The sequence below is a fragment of the Manis javanica genome, chromosome 6 (assembly GCF_040802235.1).
Source record: "Manis javanica isolate MJ-LG chromosome 6, MJ_LKY, whole genome shotgun sequence".
NCBI lineage: Eukaryota > Metazoa > Chordata > Mammalia > Pholidota > Manidae > Manis > Manis javanica.
Window position 1 is genome coordinate 20,327,243 of NC_133161.1, and position 16,333 is coordinate 20,343,575.

At 35.1% G+C, this 16,333-nt stretch overlaps 1 protein-coding gene across 6 annotated transcripts in view; it reads right to left on the minus strand.

The window, feature by feature from the left end:
* The window catches only part of MKLN1 (muskelin 1), a 375,358-nt gene that overhangs the window by 117,978 nt on the left and 241,047 nt on the right, over window positions 1-16,333 (minus strand). For all 6 annotated transcript variants that reach the window (XM_073238456.1, XM_073238453.1, XM_073238452.1 and 3 more), the window contains 2 exons: window positions 11,769-11,878; window positions 8,917-9,109 (listed from right to left, as the gene is read on the minus strand). In XM_073238456.1, the coding sequence (XP_073094557.1) occupies window positions 8,917-9,109; window positions 11,769-11,878 (303 nt within the window). The remainder of the gene's footprint in view (window positions 1-8,916; window positions 9,110-11,768; window positions 11,879-16,333) is intronic.

The window sequence follows — 16,333 nt, forward strand, 5'->3', positions numbered from 1 at the left end:
CAGACCCGTAAGAATCCCCTTAAAATAGGTAGGGAAAACCCATCTCATTCAAAGATAAATGCTACTCAAAAAGAATCAAGTCAAGTATTATACAAAGAAATAAAAAGGAAAAGGAAGAAAGAAATGTGTTAAGTGGGAAGTGAATCTGATTCAACAAAAAATGTTGGCATGCAGATGAAAACAGCCAAGTATTTTTCCATGAATATAAAAAAAATTCAATAAGCTACAGAACATGAGCACAAATCAGAGATAAAGGCAGTTGGAAAATAGAGACATAAATAGCTGGAAATGATATAGCAAGACAACAAAAAGAAATAAAACATGAGTTGTCAGAGTTGAAGGAAAAGAGGAAGAAAAAAATGAAAACATCACAGAAATGAGGGTCAAAGTTTAAGAAAGAAGATCCTACTAATAATACAGTAATGGAAATGAGATAAAGGATTTAGGGAAGCTTGAATAATTCAACATAGATGTGCAATTAAAAAGGACAAAATGAGAAAATGAAACAAATACAGACAAGACAACATAATTTTAATTAAAAGGAAACCAAAATACAGAATAGTTAACAAACACAGCTGCCACACTGGAGTTTCCCTGTTAATATGACTTTAAAATAATCTAAAACAAATATAAAATATTTAAACAGCCATAGAAACATTACATTCAAAGGAACAACAGGTGAAAATTACAGTACATTTCTCAATAGCAATAATGGAAACTGGTTAACAGTGGAATGATTCCCAAAGCGTAACTGGAGAAAATAATTGCCAACCTAGAATTCGCCCAGCAAAAACATCTTCAAGAGAGAAAATTTCAAGCAAACAAAAATGGAATTACTCTGCCTTAGAAGAAATTCTAAAGGATGCATGTAAGCCAAAGAAAGATAATCCTAAATATAAGATCAAAACAAATAGTAATAAGAAGTAAACAAAAAGTAAGTACTTGGGTGAAGTTAATGAATACTAACTGTACAAAATAAGAATAGTAATATTTTAAAAGGTCTTTGAATATGGTTATCAAAGTATAACAACAGCATATGAGTTGGAAGGCAAGTAAATGGGAGTTAAAAGTCCACTAAGTCTTTATATGGTAAGAATGAAAAGGTACTGATGAGTTTTGTTAAGTATGTATACTTGTTGTAATTTCTAAACCAATCATAAATAAAATATAAACAGAATACATTACTTCCAAACAGAAAGGAATAAAAAAAAGACTGAAAATAAGAGACAACAAAAAAAGAAATAAAATATATGAACAAAGTAATTAAAGTAAAATGAAGCTTAAACCCATACATTTACCAGTAACTCAATCATGCAAATTAAATAGATTTTCAAATCTAAAGAATTCTAACAAAACAATCAATCTAAATCCAAAACACACACAAAAATATGAAAAAATTAAGTGTATCTTAGAAATGCAATGGTAAGTACAGCTGAACAGTTTGAAGGTTAAGAGTGATCTCCATGCAGCTGAAAATCCACATATACCTTTTCTGACTCCCCCCAGACTTAACTACCAATAGCTTTACTGTTGTATGGAAGCCTTACTGATAACAAACAGTTGATTTGCACATATTTTATACATTGTATTATATACTGTATTCTTAGAATAAAGCCATAGAAAAAAGAAAAAAAAATTTATATTGTCACAAATCTCCAAAATATTTGAAACATTTCATACATAAGTGGACCTGAACAGTTCGAACCTGCATTCTTTAACAGTCAACTGTTTATCAGGTTTAACAACTGTTAAAAGGAAAGTCAGAGGCCCAAGGAAGGCACTTGCGGTGGGCCAGGTCACCCAACCAGAGCTTAATTACTAGCCTAATTTTGGTTTCAATCGCCCACTGAAACATAGTCTTAAAGTCAATCAGGAATTTTTGGTCAGCAGCAATGGTGTAATTTGTCACATCAGCCCTCTCTGACTCTCCCAAAAGATTAGGTTATATGCAAGATACGACTCTTGCTCTTCCCCCTAAGGGAGGGTGACCTTGTCTTAATCCCTTCTTTTCTTTTGCTAATAATTTCTTGCTCCATCCTCCTGTCTATAAAAACTTCCATTTTATACAACTCTTCAGAGCATTTCCCTACGTGCTAGATGGGATGCCGCCTGATTCATGAATCACTTAACAAAACCAGTTAGATCTTCCTATTTACTGTTGAATTTTGTTTTTTTAATACATCAGAATATCAATCACTATGATTTCATATATTAATAGGAAAAAATCATATCACAAAAGGTAGAGAAAAAGTGGTAAAATGCAATATCCATTTATAATATAAACTAGCAATCTAGGAATTTGATAAAGGATCTTTTAAAACCTTTGATTAAAAACTTTATTTAACAGTGAAATGTTTAAAATATTTCTTTTGAGATCATGAACTACACAAGGATATCCATTCACTATTATCATGTCACCTCAACCTCATACTAAATATCCTGGCCAAAAGAGTAAAAACAAGGGGGAAAAAATGGCATAAAGGTTGAAAAGAAAAATGTGCCATTGTAGGTAAAATTGTAACATTTCCAGAATATCTTGCCTGGCTTTAGTGCATTTGCATATTGTCAGGGGTGGAGAGTTCATCTCCCTATCAATGGGTAATTACCCAGGCAACCGAGGGCGTAACTGAGGGCGTGTCTGAACCTGAGAGGTGAAGGGGAGAGCTGGTGTTGCTTCTGCTGGAGCAGGAGAGAGTGAAGGCCGTGACTGGAGTTTGTAAGCAATAAACAGGTTGTAAACTTTATTTCTCCCTTTGACTGATTCGGTTTTTAGAGGTATTTTGCTCTGGGATTTCCTTTCCCCGGACTTACACCTGGCACAGCAAGCAGGGTTCCTCTGAACCTGAAATCTGTTATGAGTGCGACCTTTGAGAGGGCTGCACCAAGAAATGATGGGGAGCAGTGGCACTCACAACAAGGGACATGTGTCTACACTCGTGTGGTTGTGGAGGTGCCACCACCACTGCTGGCCATGCCGATCCCAGGCCGTGGCCCAAGCCTAAGTTTACTGCTTCTGCCACTGCTGCTGCTCAAGTTGCCAGCCGGAGCCTGGTCACAACTATGGAAAGGAGAAGAGGTCCAGGTCACCTTGATAGAGAAGCGACTGGCTGCTATATACCACGCCTTGCTGGCTACAGAGCCCATCGTTGGAACAGCCCCGACCAAAGTAATAACCCCACCTATCCCATCGCGGGGTGGGTGAGAGACTGGACCCACAGGCCACGTAGTGGTGTGGCACAGATACCTACCGTATATCATGGGACTGCCATTTGCCTTTGGCATCCCCAGGGAATGATGAAGCAGACACACTGGCCCAGGTGCTCTGGCCAGAAGGAAAGCCTGCCTCTGATGTGGCCCAATGACTGTACCAGCATTTGTTGCATATGGGGCAAAAAGCAATGTGGGCTATAGCCTGTCAGTGGGGCTTGCCATTGACCTTTGAAGAAGTCAGCAAAGTGCTCTAAGAGGGCCTTACACCGAGTCCCACAGCACCATGGGACAATAGTAAGGGGGCCAATACCCCTTGTCAGGTGGCAAAAGACTATATTGGGCCTCTGCCCATATCAGAAGGATGTCGGTATGACTTGTGTGGACACAGCTACTTGACTATTGGTGGCTTTTCCTGCACATCAAGCAGATTAGCAAACCACCAAGAGGGGCCTGGAGCGTCTCTTTGCAGCCTATGGCCAGCCACAGGTGATTGAAAGCGATAACAGCACCCACTTTACTGGACATGCATTACAAGAATGGGTGCAGCTTTAGGAATAAAGTGGAAATTCCACATACCATATAATCCTACTAGGGCTGGCATGATAGAGAGGTATAACGGTTTGTTGAAATCTGGCCTGAAGTCAGACACCAATAGTCTACAGGGTTGGTCAGTTTGCCTATGGACAGTGCTGAGGCATTTGAATGAGAAACCACGTAAAGGAGCTTTGAGCCCTGTGGATATGCTCACACACCTTGCTGCCTCTCCTATACAACTGTATGTCCAAACCAAGGAAGAGTTATTGAAGCCACAATATGGCCAGCAGAGCAACATCCTGCTGCCAGCCCCTATTGCATTAAGCCCTGGAGACACTGTTGAATGGACCTGGCCCCCTGGACATTTTGACACATGCACCAGCGATAGCTAGCCCTTCTGGCACCTTGAGAGAAAGGCCTGGAAGCTGGCCTCCTGTGTATTCCTGGAATAACAGCTGAATGGCCCCCAAAGGTCATGGTAGTGTACCCAAAATGTCCAGGAGATAAGAGCATCTTGCGGGGAAGTTTTGTTTTATCTTTATGGCCAGTGCATGTACCTCCCATAGCCCTATATATTGACCCATCTGTAACTCTCTCAGGGAGGGGGGTGAAAGTCTGGTGCACTAGACCAGGACGAGATCCCTTCCTGCCACTGTTTTATCACAAAACCACTCTCTTGCATGTATCCTACCTGATGGACAAGATTTGCCTATGTTGGTGTCATTAAAACATGTATCTTAGTACCCTTAAGGTTATTTTCTCCTACAGTCCTTGTGGCCTGAATGCACCCCCTGGCTGCAGCTGGAGCATGATGATTGCTCTGAACCCTCAGCTACTGCCCATCTATGGAATGGATGAGCTATGGACTTAATCTGCATAAGACTTTGAACCTAGCCGAATCCTCCAGTTTGAGAACTGTCATAATTTTATTGCTGTTGCTATTGTTATGTCATTAATCTGATCACAATGCTCCAGTTTTTTCACCCAGGGACCATTGTAGAAGAAGGGGAATGAGTAGATTGTAAAGTGAGATTCCTGGAGGGGTGGCCTGTGGGTAAAATTGTAACATTTCCAGAATATCTCGCCTGGCTTTAGTGCATTTGCATATCCTCAGCGGTGGAGAGAAGTTCATCTCCCTATCAATGGGTAATTACCTGGGCAACCAAGGGCATGTATGAACCTGAGAGGTTAAGGGGCTTGCTAGCCTGCTGGCTTCCACAGCAGAGGAGAAAGACAGCCTGGGACTGCAGTTCCTGAGCAATAAATGGGTTTTAAAGCTTATTTCCCCCTTTAACTGATTTTGGAGATATTTTGTCCGAGGATTTCCTCTCCCTGGACTTACAGTGATGATGCACAAATACTTTAAACCGAACAAAAATGAAAACACACATAGCAAAACTTATACAGCTAACACAATGTTTAAATGGAAACAACACCAAGTGACTACATCGCAAAAGAAGGATCTCAAATAAATGGCTTCAGATTTCATTTTTAAGAAGCTAGAAAAAGAAGAGCAAATTAAAACCAAGTATGTAAAGTGTAGGTAGTGTGCTATATGACAGGCAAGTTTTTTGCTAATGCCATGAGGGTCTCTGGCCCAATGAGAGTTTGACAGTAATCCTTGCTACAAATACAATTTTAAAGTATGAGAGCTTTAGGGAGATAAAAACATTTAAAAAATGAAAAAAAGAGGTAGAAGAAAGGAATAAAGATATAAAAGCAGCAATCAATGAAACAAACAGAAAAAAAGACAAAAAAAAGTAAGACAAAACAAACAAATCAAAAGCTGTTTTCTTAAGCTAAAATTATAGATCTCTAGCTAGACGGCTAAGGAAAAAAAAAGAGATTACCAATATCAAGAATAAGGTATGACATAGAGGTATTAAAAGGATAATAACAGAACATTACACACAACTTTATTCCAGGAAATTCACTGATTTAGATGAAATGGACATATTCCTCAAGAATATGAGGAAATTATGAGAACACTACCAATGCTCATTCAAGAAGACACAGAGTATAAATAGCCCTACAGCTATTAATGATACTAAGTTTGTAGTTAAAAATCTTGCCTCAAAGGTAACTCCAACAAGATTTGAGATCTCACTTAAAAAAATTCTAAAGAGAGGGAAATAGGTCTACCATATAGTTAGCTATTTACTGCATAAACCAAGGGGTGAGAACGCACAAATACGAGCCTTCTTTCTTAAAAAAAAGAAAGGAGGAGGGGTGAAAAGGAGATCAAGGTCAAATTTTTTAAATACTTTATTAAACTTTATCTCTTCCTCATCTCATAAAAACAAACTTTTACTTCAATAGGCAATTAAGATAAATACCACAAAGGGAGGTTTCCTTTGAGAATTTACTGTTCCTAGGTAACTACTTTTGCCAATCATCACTAGATTCTTTTTTTCCTGGCACTGCCAGAGAGGAAGTGGAAATGACTGGTTTAGGAATCATCTCTAATGAAATTAAATGTACATTTAGGGATGTTTCTTGGCAAATAGGAAGCCTATTAGAGATACTTTCTTTAAAAAAAGACCATACTTTAAGAATGTACTAATATAGTAACTATACTAAAAGTAATTTTTGTTTCCTCCAGTATAAATTGCTTGGTAGAGGGTACTTTTGAGTTCCTAGTCTTTTATCCTATTTAGCAAGCAGGAACTTCTTGCCCTTCTTTGCTATGTTTTTACAAGCAGAAGCCAAAAATCTTCACAGTGTTTACTTCCTTATTTGTCCAACAAATCATCATCAATGAAGTCAGCAGCAAAGTGAACAACCCTGCAAGGAATGTTTATTAGCTAAACACAGTTCCAAGCCAGCTGAAGAGTACAAAAAATATGACTTGACTCTAAGTATCCAGAAGAGAGTTACTACCAATTTTTCCTAAACTTGGTTCCTTCTGAAAGCATGAAGAATAGGTTAGATCTTTGTAGTACTGAGATGCACTTGATTTTAACATCTTCTTAAATGAATGTATAGCTAAAGAGTCAGTTACACAACTGTTTTTAGCCTAACAGCTACATAAAGTTGCCAGTGGTTTTTATTGTTACTATGGTTTACTGTAACAAATGCTAAATGCTTTAAAGAAAAATATTTGAAACAAAAAACTCATAAAATTATTGCCTTCATCTTTGTAATGTAAAAAAATACAGAATTCATTCTTAGAAATGGCATATATATATACAGACATACACATATGTATATACATATATATATGTGTGTACTTTGGTGGCATTATAATGGTTTGGAAGAAATTAATTATCATATATATTCTATTTTGTTTATACTCCAAAGCATAATTTCTAACATAGTAATTATTTGCCAGTATCATCACCAATTAAATAAGCAGTAATAACGTACAAAGCTGAAAGGCAGTTCTGTTATTATAAAGCAATGAAGCTAAAAGCAATTCATTTTAAGCTAACTTTAATTTATAAACTCAAAGAAGGCAATACTGGTGTTGTTTTCTTCAGTTATAAAATATTCAAAGACCAGAATAGGTGCTTGTGGTACAAAAGATATTGTGGAACCAATATCTGATAAATGAGTACCTAATAACAATGGATGATAACAGCAATGATTAAAATATATAAAAGCAGAACACTGTTTCTTTCTGTTAAAAGATTGACCAGATTTCATTTCACCAACTTTATACTGAACAGTAAGCTGTTTTTACTCACAATGCTTCTGACACCAAATGTCTTTTTTGCTTACACCAACCATTTCTCTGATACCAACTGGATGTCCAAAAATTCGATTTAATACTGACACTATCTATTTGGAGTTAGCATCAGACCCCACAAGTTAAAGGTTCAGTTCCACAAGACTATCCCCATTTCATATGCCAATTTGCAAATCCTAGGCCATCTGTACTTCTGACTCACTGGATGGATATAAACTGGGGGTTCCCACCACCTCCCTCAGGTTTGATAATTCACTAGAGTGAATTCAGGGAAGTGCTTTACTTCTGATTACCAGTTTATTATAATGGACACAACTCAGGAACAGCCAAATGTAAGAAAGGCATAGGGCAAAGTACTGGGGGCAGGTGTGCACATGTGTGCGTGTGTTTGAGCTTCAATGCTCCCTCAGACACATCACCCTTCCAACACCCTGATGTGTTCACCACATGGAAGTCCTCTGTACTCCACTGTTCAGGGTTTCAAAAAAAACATTGGCCATCATTGACTGAACTCAATCTCTGATGCCTCTCCATTCCCCAGAGGTTGGGGGTGGGGCTGAAACTTCCAGCTCTCTAGTTACATGGTTTGGTCTTTCTGGAGATCCGAAGCTATACAGAGACTCCAGCCAACAGTCATCTCAACATACAAAGAACACTTTTACCCCTCTATAAATTCCAAGGGTTTTAGGAGCCATGTGCCAGAAATAGGACAAAGACCAAAGATTAATTTTTTTTGTACCACAAGCACCTATTCTGGTCTTTGTCCCCATTAAAGTTGCTGTGGAAGATTTTTTGTTTTAAAGGATGCCATTCTATAAAACAACAGAAGAGAACCTTTTTTAAAATAACAAAATAGACTAGTGGAAGTATTCAAATGTATGACATTCTCCAGAACAACTGTCTTGGGAGATTGTATTATGTTCTAATGTTACTTTTTTCAAGACCAGATTATAGGCCACCCAAGAATATTAGCAATTATGTAGCATTCACATCACACAGAAGATGTTTCCAAACCAAATCTCAGCCATTATAACTATCTACTAATTATTTTTTTTGGCTTATCCAACCATTTCTCCTCCCCAAATCATATCATTAAGAAGTGACAATTTGCTATCAACAAAAATCCATATAGAAATAGGCCATTAATTGTGAAAATAACATCAAAAGCCCTTTTCTAACATGGTTTAGAGCTAGTCAATATTAGCATTCCTAATGCATGGTTTCCCAAGGTAACAACTTACATTTAGACAGGTAAGTCCAAGTATGTTTCTTTTTTGTTTTTCAAGTCTCGCTACCTTATGGACCTATCTTACATAAAAGAAGTCCCTATAGTTTTTACAGAATAAAAGGACAGTGGGGAGGAGAAAAAAAGGAAACCAATGACTGACATAAGCCTATATTCTTTAAAAAAAAAAAAACTGTCTCTTATATAATACTTGAAATCATCCTAATAGCCAATTTAAGTTTATATGTTTATAACATACCATTTACAGCTTTTTCAATCAATTCTTCACAAGCATCAAAATCACCCTTTAACACCAGTTTATCATGCAGATCTGTTAACATGGGATGTTCCAGGGCAATCTTAGTTTTCTTTTGCAGTGATTCAAAGGCCTCTGTATAGTTGTGCTGCCTGAAGTGTTTTAGGCAAAGGCGAATGGCTTCCTGTTCACGGTACTACTGGAACACAAGAGATAGTAGGAAAAGAAGACAAATGCTTAGTTATTACTGAAGGGAATAATAAGTGACAGTGTAAAATAAAGTGAGCATTTACTATGTGGTAGGCATTTTACTAACTCTATTCATTAGTTATCATTATTGTTTTCACTTTTAAATGGCAAAATTGAAGCTTAGTCAATTGTAATAACTTGCCAAAGGCCACAAATATGTAGCAGAAAGATATGAAAGTGATGAAGACATAAATATATGTACAGGCATATATTCCATGAAAATGAAAGATATAAAAAGACAAAACCAGACCTAATTCTAGAACTTTCAAGATAAGTCGAATAACTGTTTACCAAAGCTCACTTAAGATTGTAAATATTAAAACTTCCACAGCTTTTACTAATCAGATTATAATGTTGGTACTGAAAGTACAGAAACCATTAAATAAGAAACATAAACTATATTATGCTTTTTGTTCTTGGTTATCAGTACCAAGTTATTAAATGACAAATGTGGTCAAATGTTTATGTATTTTAAATTCACAAACAGGTTTTATGACTCAAAATCATCAGAAAGACCATTTAAACTTTATGATTTTTTTCTAAACTTGGGCTACCTTAACAACTATAAAGTAAAAATCTAAATGAATTATAATCCAAAAAGACATGTTCAATTTACTAAATCTGTCCCCAGTAAGATGGCAAAAGTACCAGCTCATCTAAGGAATTCTTTATAAAAACTTTAACTTCAAAAATATGAGATCTCTACAAATTTCCTAAATAAGAATTAACAAAATAAACTGATGACACAGAAACAAAACATGATAACCAAACAAAAATATGATTTACTTATAAGCATTATCCTTTAGTAAGGCAAGAAAATAAAATACTACCTCTTAGGAAGATTTGTAAGACTTGAAACACAAATCAGTTAATATTTGCCTGATTTTATTAATAAAATGTTATCAAAATACTTTTCTTTAAGCACTATAGTTAACCAACTTTTTTCCTCTTCAAATATCTAGATCCAAACTAACTTTACATTATTAGTTTCTTACCCAAGATTGATCATTCCTATCTAGAAGCAAATTCAATAGTAATACCTTTTTATCATGTTGACTTATTTAAGAGTCTGAATTACACCCACATTTAAAATCTTCCTTTAGGCTACATATAGATATACAGTAGAAGAGGATTTATGATATAACAATTTTAATGCTTTCAAAAAGGCTTAAAACTGAAAAAAGGTGAAGAGTTACCTAATTTCTAAAGTTTCATAATAAATACAGATAACTTAAAATGTGAACAAGGCTAAACAACTTTCTCAAATATAATGTCTCCACAATGTTGGGGAAATAAGTGATACTTGCATCTTCCTACAGTAACAAGATACCTGTGTGAGTATATTAAAGGAAACATACACATCATAGGCTAAAGGGAAAAATTTGCTTAAGTATCAGAGAAGCTTAATCACTAATTTTTTTTAGAAGAACCAACTGAATTTAGAAAATTTTTAAGTACATAACATTAATGTGCATAAATGTGTAAATGCATTATGTGTGTAACACCATAAGGGTGATTCTTAATGTCTCAAAGTATTGGCTCTACCTTGAAAGAACATTCAGTATTACAAGAAATCTAAGAATACGTGAAAAATACAGAAAATATTAAAGTCAGCATTTATTTTAAATTGAATATAATCAAATACCAAAATAAATTAGTCAAACATAAAATTCCTCAATTAAGCTGACCAGCAAAGAGCTGACATTCCAAACAAAAAAACCTAGTAAGAATCTATATTGCTTCCCAGTCTCTTATGAGTACATCAGTTCCCCTCTACTTGCAAATGAAGCTATCAGAAAGTGGTAATTAGACTAAAGCTTTATCAACTTCCTGCTAAGAAAGAAAGTCCCCCCAGCAAAAAAATTAGCCAGAATAGTCAAATGAATATACATCAAAAACAAAAATGAAGCATAAAAGGTGCTCAAAAAATAAATAAATAAACAAAAAAGACCTATTTATCAGTAATTTATGCTCATTTTTTTCAGGCCGTATTGATTATATAAACTGAGCTTTAAATAAAATTATTAAACATCATATTTATTACTTCCTACATGCACAAGATTACATCTTTAGATACTATTTCAAATTCTTTAAAAGGTAAAGTACGTATTTCTATTTTACTAAACACACACACAATAGAGGAACATATTATAAAAGTAATTTAGAACCAAAACTATCCAACTAAAAAGTTGTGTTTAAGTATTTCTATAAATACAGTTTAAAAACAAAATTCAAGACCAGATGAGTATAATACTACAATGGCAGACTCTGCAGCCAGACAGCCTGAGTTTATATACTGGCTCAAGCACTCTACAACTGTGTGGCCTTAAGCAAAATACTTATTAACCTCTCTGTGCTCCATTTCTGCATCTGTAAAATATGGATAAAAACTGTACCTATCTCACAGAGAGGTAATGCATGAAAAAGTTATAAAGCTTGCTTAGCAGCTGGCACAGTGTAAATACTTAATAAATGTTAGCTAATCATTATAATTATTAATACTAGTCTCCATATTTTTAATTATTCTCTATGAAAACAAGATTGACACAATTCTCCCTTAACAGGCATTAGAAACATAAAATCATGATTTTAAAATACAGTCCTACCTTGCTATACCAGTTGAGACAGGGCTGTACTACATCAGGATCATCAATGCCACTAAGTTCAACATACCAGATGCTAAAATTAAAGCTGGGTCCCCAGGATAAGAGTGGAACTTTGGAGAGAAACAAAACAAAACACAAAAAAAGAAAGAAAAAGAAAAAAAGAAATTAACATTGTTTAAACAAAACTTTATCAAAGTAAAAATCACTATTCAAGCTTATTAGGATTCATTTAACAAATTTTATGAATACTTTCTATATGTGTACAGTTAAGTGGTGGAGCTACAGCAGCAAGAACAAAAACAAAAACAACACCCCAAACAAAACAAAACTAAAACCCCAAAAAACCATGATCCATGTCATCATGAGGTTTATTTAATTATAAAAACACTGTAAAATAAAATCCAAAGTGATCATTTATATATCCCCTAAAGAATAGGACCAGAGATAAATGATTTAGCAGCCAAATTTTACCAAACCCACAAGAAACAATCACTGTATAATTTGAACTGCATTAGGGGACAGAAAGAGACTGGAAGTTCAATTACTTATCAAAGTGGCATAACCCTGGAAACAATACCAGACAAGAAAGGATTTAAGGCCAATCTCAGCTGTGAATGTATATTCAAAATTTTAAAAAAAAAGGTACAAAAAAATTCTACCAGGTTTTCATTGAGAGAAAAGGAAGGTAAATCACTGGAGCAAATGAGTATATCCAAAAATCTCTTAAGGATTCAGAGGAATGAAACACAGGATGAAGACAGTATTTCACAGCAGTAATAACAGAACAGAACAGAACAGAACAGGCTTTTAATGTGTCATCCACGGGCTCCCAGGGATCCTCACAAAAGGGGTTCTAGTTTCAGGATGTCTCAAGTGGTCAAAGCTCTTTTATAATAAGACTAGGACTTTATCAGATTTTCCTTCTTTCTTTTTCTACTATACTGACATTTCGACATTTCCACTCATATTGCACTGGCAATAGTGAGTAAAACTCACTATTTGGAAATGCCACAAAAAGAGGTAGCACAGAAGTATATTAATATTCCTTAATATAACACAAACTGCACTGTATTCCTCTTCATCATACACTTGCAATTCAGAAAAAAAAAATTCATTCAAGAATGTCCCTGAAAATACAGTAAAAATTAATTTTAATAAATCCCTGAGTACACATCTTTTTAATATTCTGTGTGACACAACAGGAAGTACACATAAAGCACTTTTGCTGCTGCATTTTTTTAAAGCATGACCACTCAAGGCAAAGGACCTGTACAACTGTTTGAGCTGTGAGCTGAAATAACCACCCCTTCACTGTGCTCCTCCACAGGATACCACTTTTTCTAAGAAGAAAAACTGACAGACTATTGAAGATTATTTAGATTTGAGTATTTGCCAAACATTTACCTGTCATTTTGAGAAAAACAACTGACAGTATTGGCTGCCTAGGATAAAATTCAAGCTATCAAGGGAATATTAGAATTTTGGAAAAGTGAGCTTAACTACTTCCCAATACTTCAGACTTTTCTGATGAGACTGGTGCTGACATATTAAGAAGTGTGATTTTAAAAATATTACATAATGAAATGTTTCAACATTTTGAAAACCTGCATAACTTGGTGAACAGTATTTTCTAAATTACCAATGAATGGTGTTATAAAACCATGCATAGATAAAAGATTAATTAGAAGTGCCAGATAGGTCTATGGACTTTAATGTAACAGTGTAAATAATGCAACTACCTTTCAGAAACTAACACTTGTCAAGTTTTCATAAAGTATCAAAACACATATATCCTATCTGACGTCAGGCCTACTGATTTCCAAGTCCACTGCTCATTTTTAGCACATCAGACTCAATGAGAAGCTAAGCTGTACTAGATCAGATACTTTTCTATATGTCATCTACAGGAAGTTCTAAGTGAACACAGACATATAATAAGCAGTCATTATAATGTATGAAGGACTCCTGGAATGTTTAATACAGTATGACTTTGTTTACATGTACAAACAACAAAAATCTCAAATAGTTTTATTATACCAACAAATACTAAATTATATCATTTTGTTGTTCATTTCTTTATGTAGCAGTACCATTTAACAAGTTCATCTACATTATACAAATGACCATCAAGTAGTTTAAGAGTAAGAATAAAATATAAAATAGTATTCTAAACCCAGGGTCCTATGAACACAGTCTAAGTGTAACCAGACATTAGTTAGAGATCCCAAATCCATTCTCAAGTTCCAGGTCCAAGTTCAATAAAATAAGGAGAAAAAAAATTCCTATTTAAAACATTTATTAAAATCTCTTTAGTAACTGTTAGTGAGATTTCTTCTATAAACCTGATGGCCAACAGAAATATTACTAGAATAAAATCAGTTCTAATTCTTAGCACCTTTCAAAGAATATTGTTGGGAGGGATGTTAGTCCATCTGTAACAACATATATTACAGATGAATGAAGAGCATAGTTAATTTTTAACAAATTGAAAGGATATATAGAGAATGAGCAAAATGATGTACACCCATTTCAATGACTTCTAGTGGCATTAACAACACTAATGATGAATATCAGGTATACTATGTATTGCATGTTAGAAATCTAAATGTGAACTTAGAGCTCCAAATACATGTTCTTTGTTCCCCAATAAAAAATACCTGTGTACCCACCTAAAATAAAAAGATTAGGAACTCCTAATACTCATCCTAAGGCTAAATTTATATTCTAGGAATCAACCACCAGTTTTCCCCATGGGACAATCAGATACAGATATGATCAAGATCAGTGTCTCTCATCCTTTTTCATAATGGAATGCATAGAAAGTGGTAAGTTTTATGGCACACAAGGGTAGGAGGCTGCCGAGGAGGCTGCCATTTCTGCTACTCTAGGATCAAGGGGTGGGGAGGGGGGTGGTGTGGTGTAGTCAATATCTCAAGACAATGAAACACACTGTGGTACATTTAATGTGCTTTGGCAGTATCACCTGGGTAACTCTTGTCTGGATGGCTAAAACAGCTATTAGAAGATGCTAGTAATTTTAAAATCAGGTTGTGGAAGATCCTAGAAATTAAAGATTAACCACTCTGAAAGGGTGTATGCATTCTATAGAATTAATAAGTAAGCACTTAGCACAGTAAGTGGCATATATAGCAAATAAATGCTATTATTATTAGCTATTATTACTATATTAAAATTTTCCTCTTAATAGTATACTTTTAAAATGTCACCTTTCGTTATGCTGTCTTGAAGGGCCACCATCAGAGCACCCTCCAGACTTAGTATTCATTCCAGACTTTGAAATACTGAGGATCTGGAATGCAGGCCAAATCCAGATTGAACTGAAGCTTTACTCAGACGCTTCCACAACCATCCAGGCCACAAAAATTTTAAAAACCTATAGAAATCCAATTTGTTCCATCTACCAAGAACTTGAACTCCCCCATATCCTTCCAAGTACCTTCTGCCTCACCTTGCTAATGTCCTCACACAGCTGTTATCTTGCAATGAATCAGGATGTAACCATCTAGGCATGTGTAAACAATATCCTCATCCCATTCTACTTTCTCTCATCTCATCTAATCTCCCACTGAGGAGGTAGGTTTTCCCTTCCAAATCTTTAACTTGTTCTCTCAAATCTGTTCTCCTAATTAATAACTCTGCTTCTTTACTAAATATTTTTTACTTACAGGCCTCACCTGTAACCAAGGATCTTCCTAAGACCAGCTCCCAACTTCCACAATTATTCTAAAATCAGTTTTCCTCTATAAGTAGTCTTGATTAAGATCTCAGATATTCTTTTGGACCAACATAACTATTTGACTCAATGAAACGAACAGGCCAACTCACGACAGATTGGCAAATGACTATGAACTACACTGCTTGTTCCAAGAGAGGAATTTTTCTCCCAAATCAAAACTTGACATTCTGACTTTCATTATTATTCTTTGAGGAATCTGATTCACTTTCATCCCAATTTTACCTATTTTCAAATTTATGCAATATGAATTCAAGCCTGCAACTCTATCTCCTAAATAAAAAATCCTAAAGAAAAACAAAAAAAACCCTAAAAATATTAATTTTGAGGTGACATTACAAATAATTCCTTAAGCTACAACACTTTCTAAATAAACATATGCCTTTGGTGGTACTTTTCAAAAATTAGTTCACAACACATTAGTGGTGGGTTTAACCAACATTTCACTAAAAAAATGAAATACAAAGTTAACAGAACAGAAAGTAACCATTACACTCTGCCCTAAGGAATTGTTATTTAGTTTTGAATACTATGGTAGTAGAAAAATGGATAAATCTCCCATAAAACAATCAAGGAAATCAAATCACTATAGCTTACAAAATCTCCTAAGGAAAAAAATCTTCAATATTTGGAAAATATTTGGAAAAGGTTCCACTTGAAGTAACTGTCACTTAGTTACAGATTTATAAAACAGGGGTTGGGAAACTTTTTCTTCAAAGGGCCAAAGAGTAACTTGTCAAATATGACAAGTTTTGCCTTTGTAATGCACAACAAGCAGAGAGACATTACGTGAATAACTGGCAAGGCACTG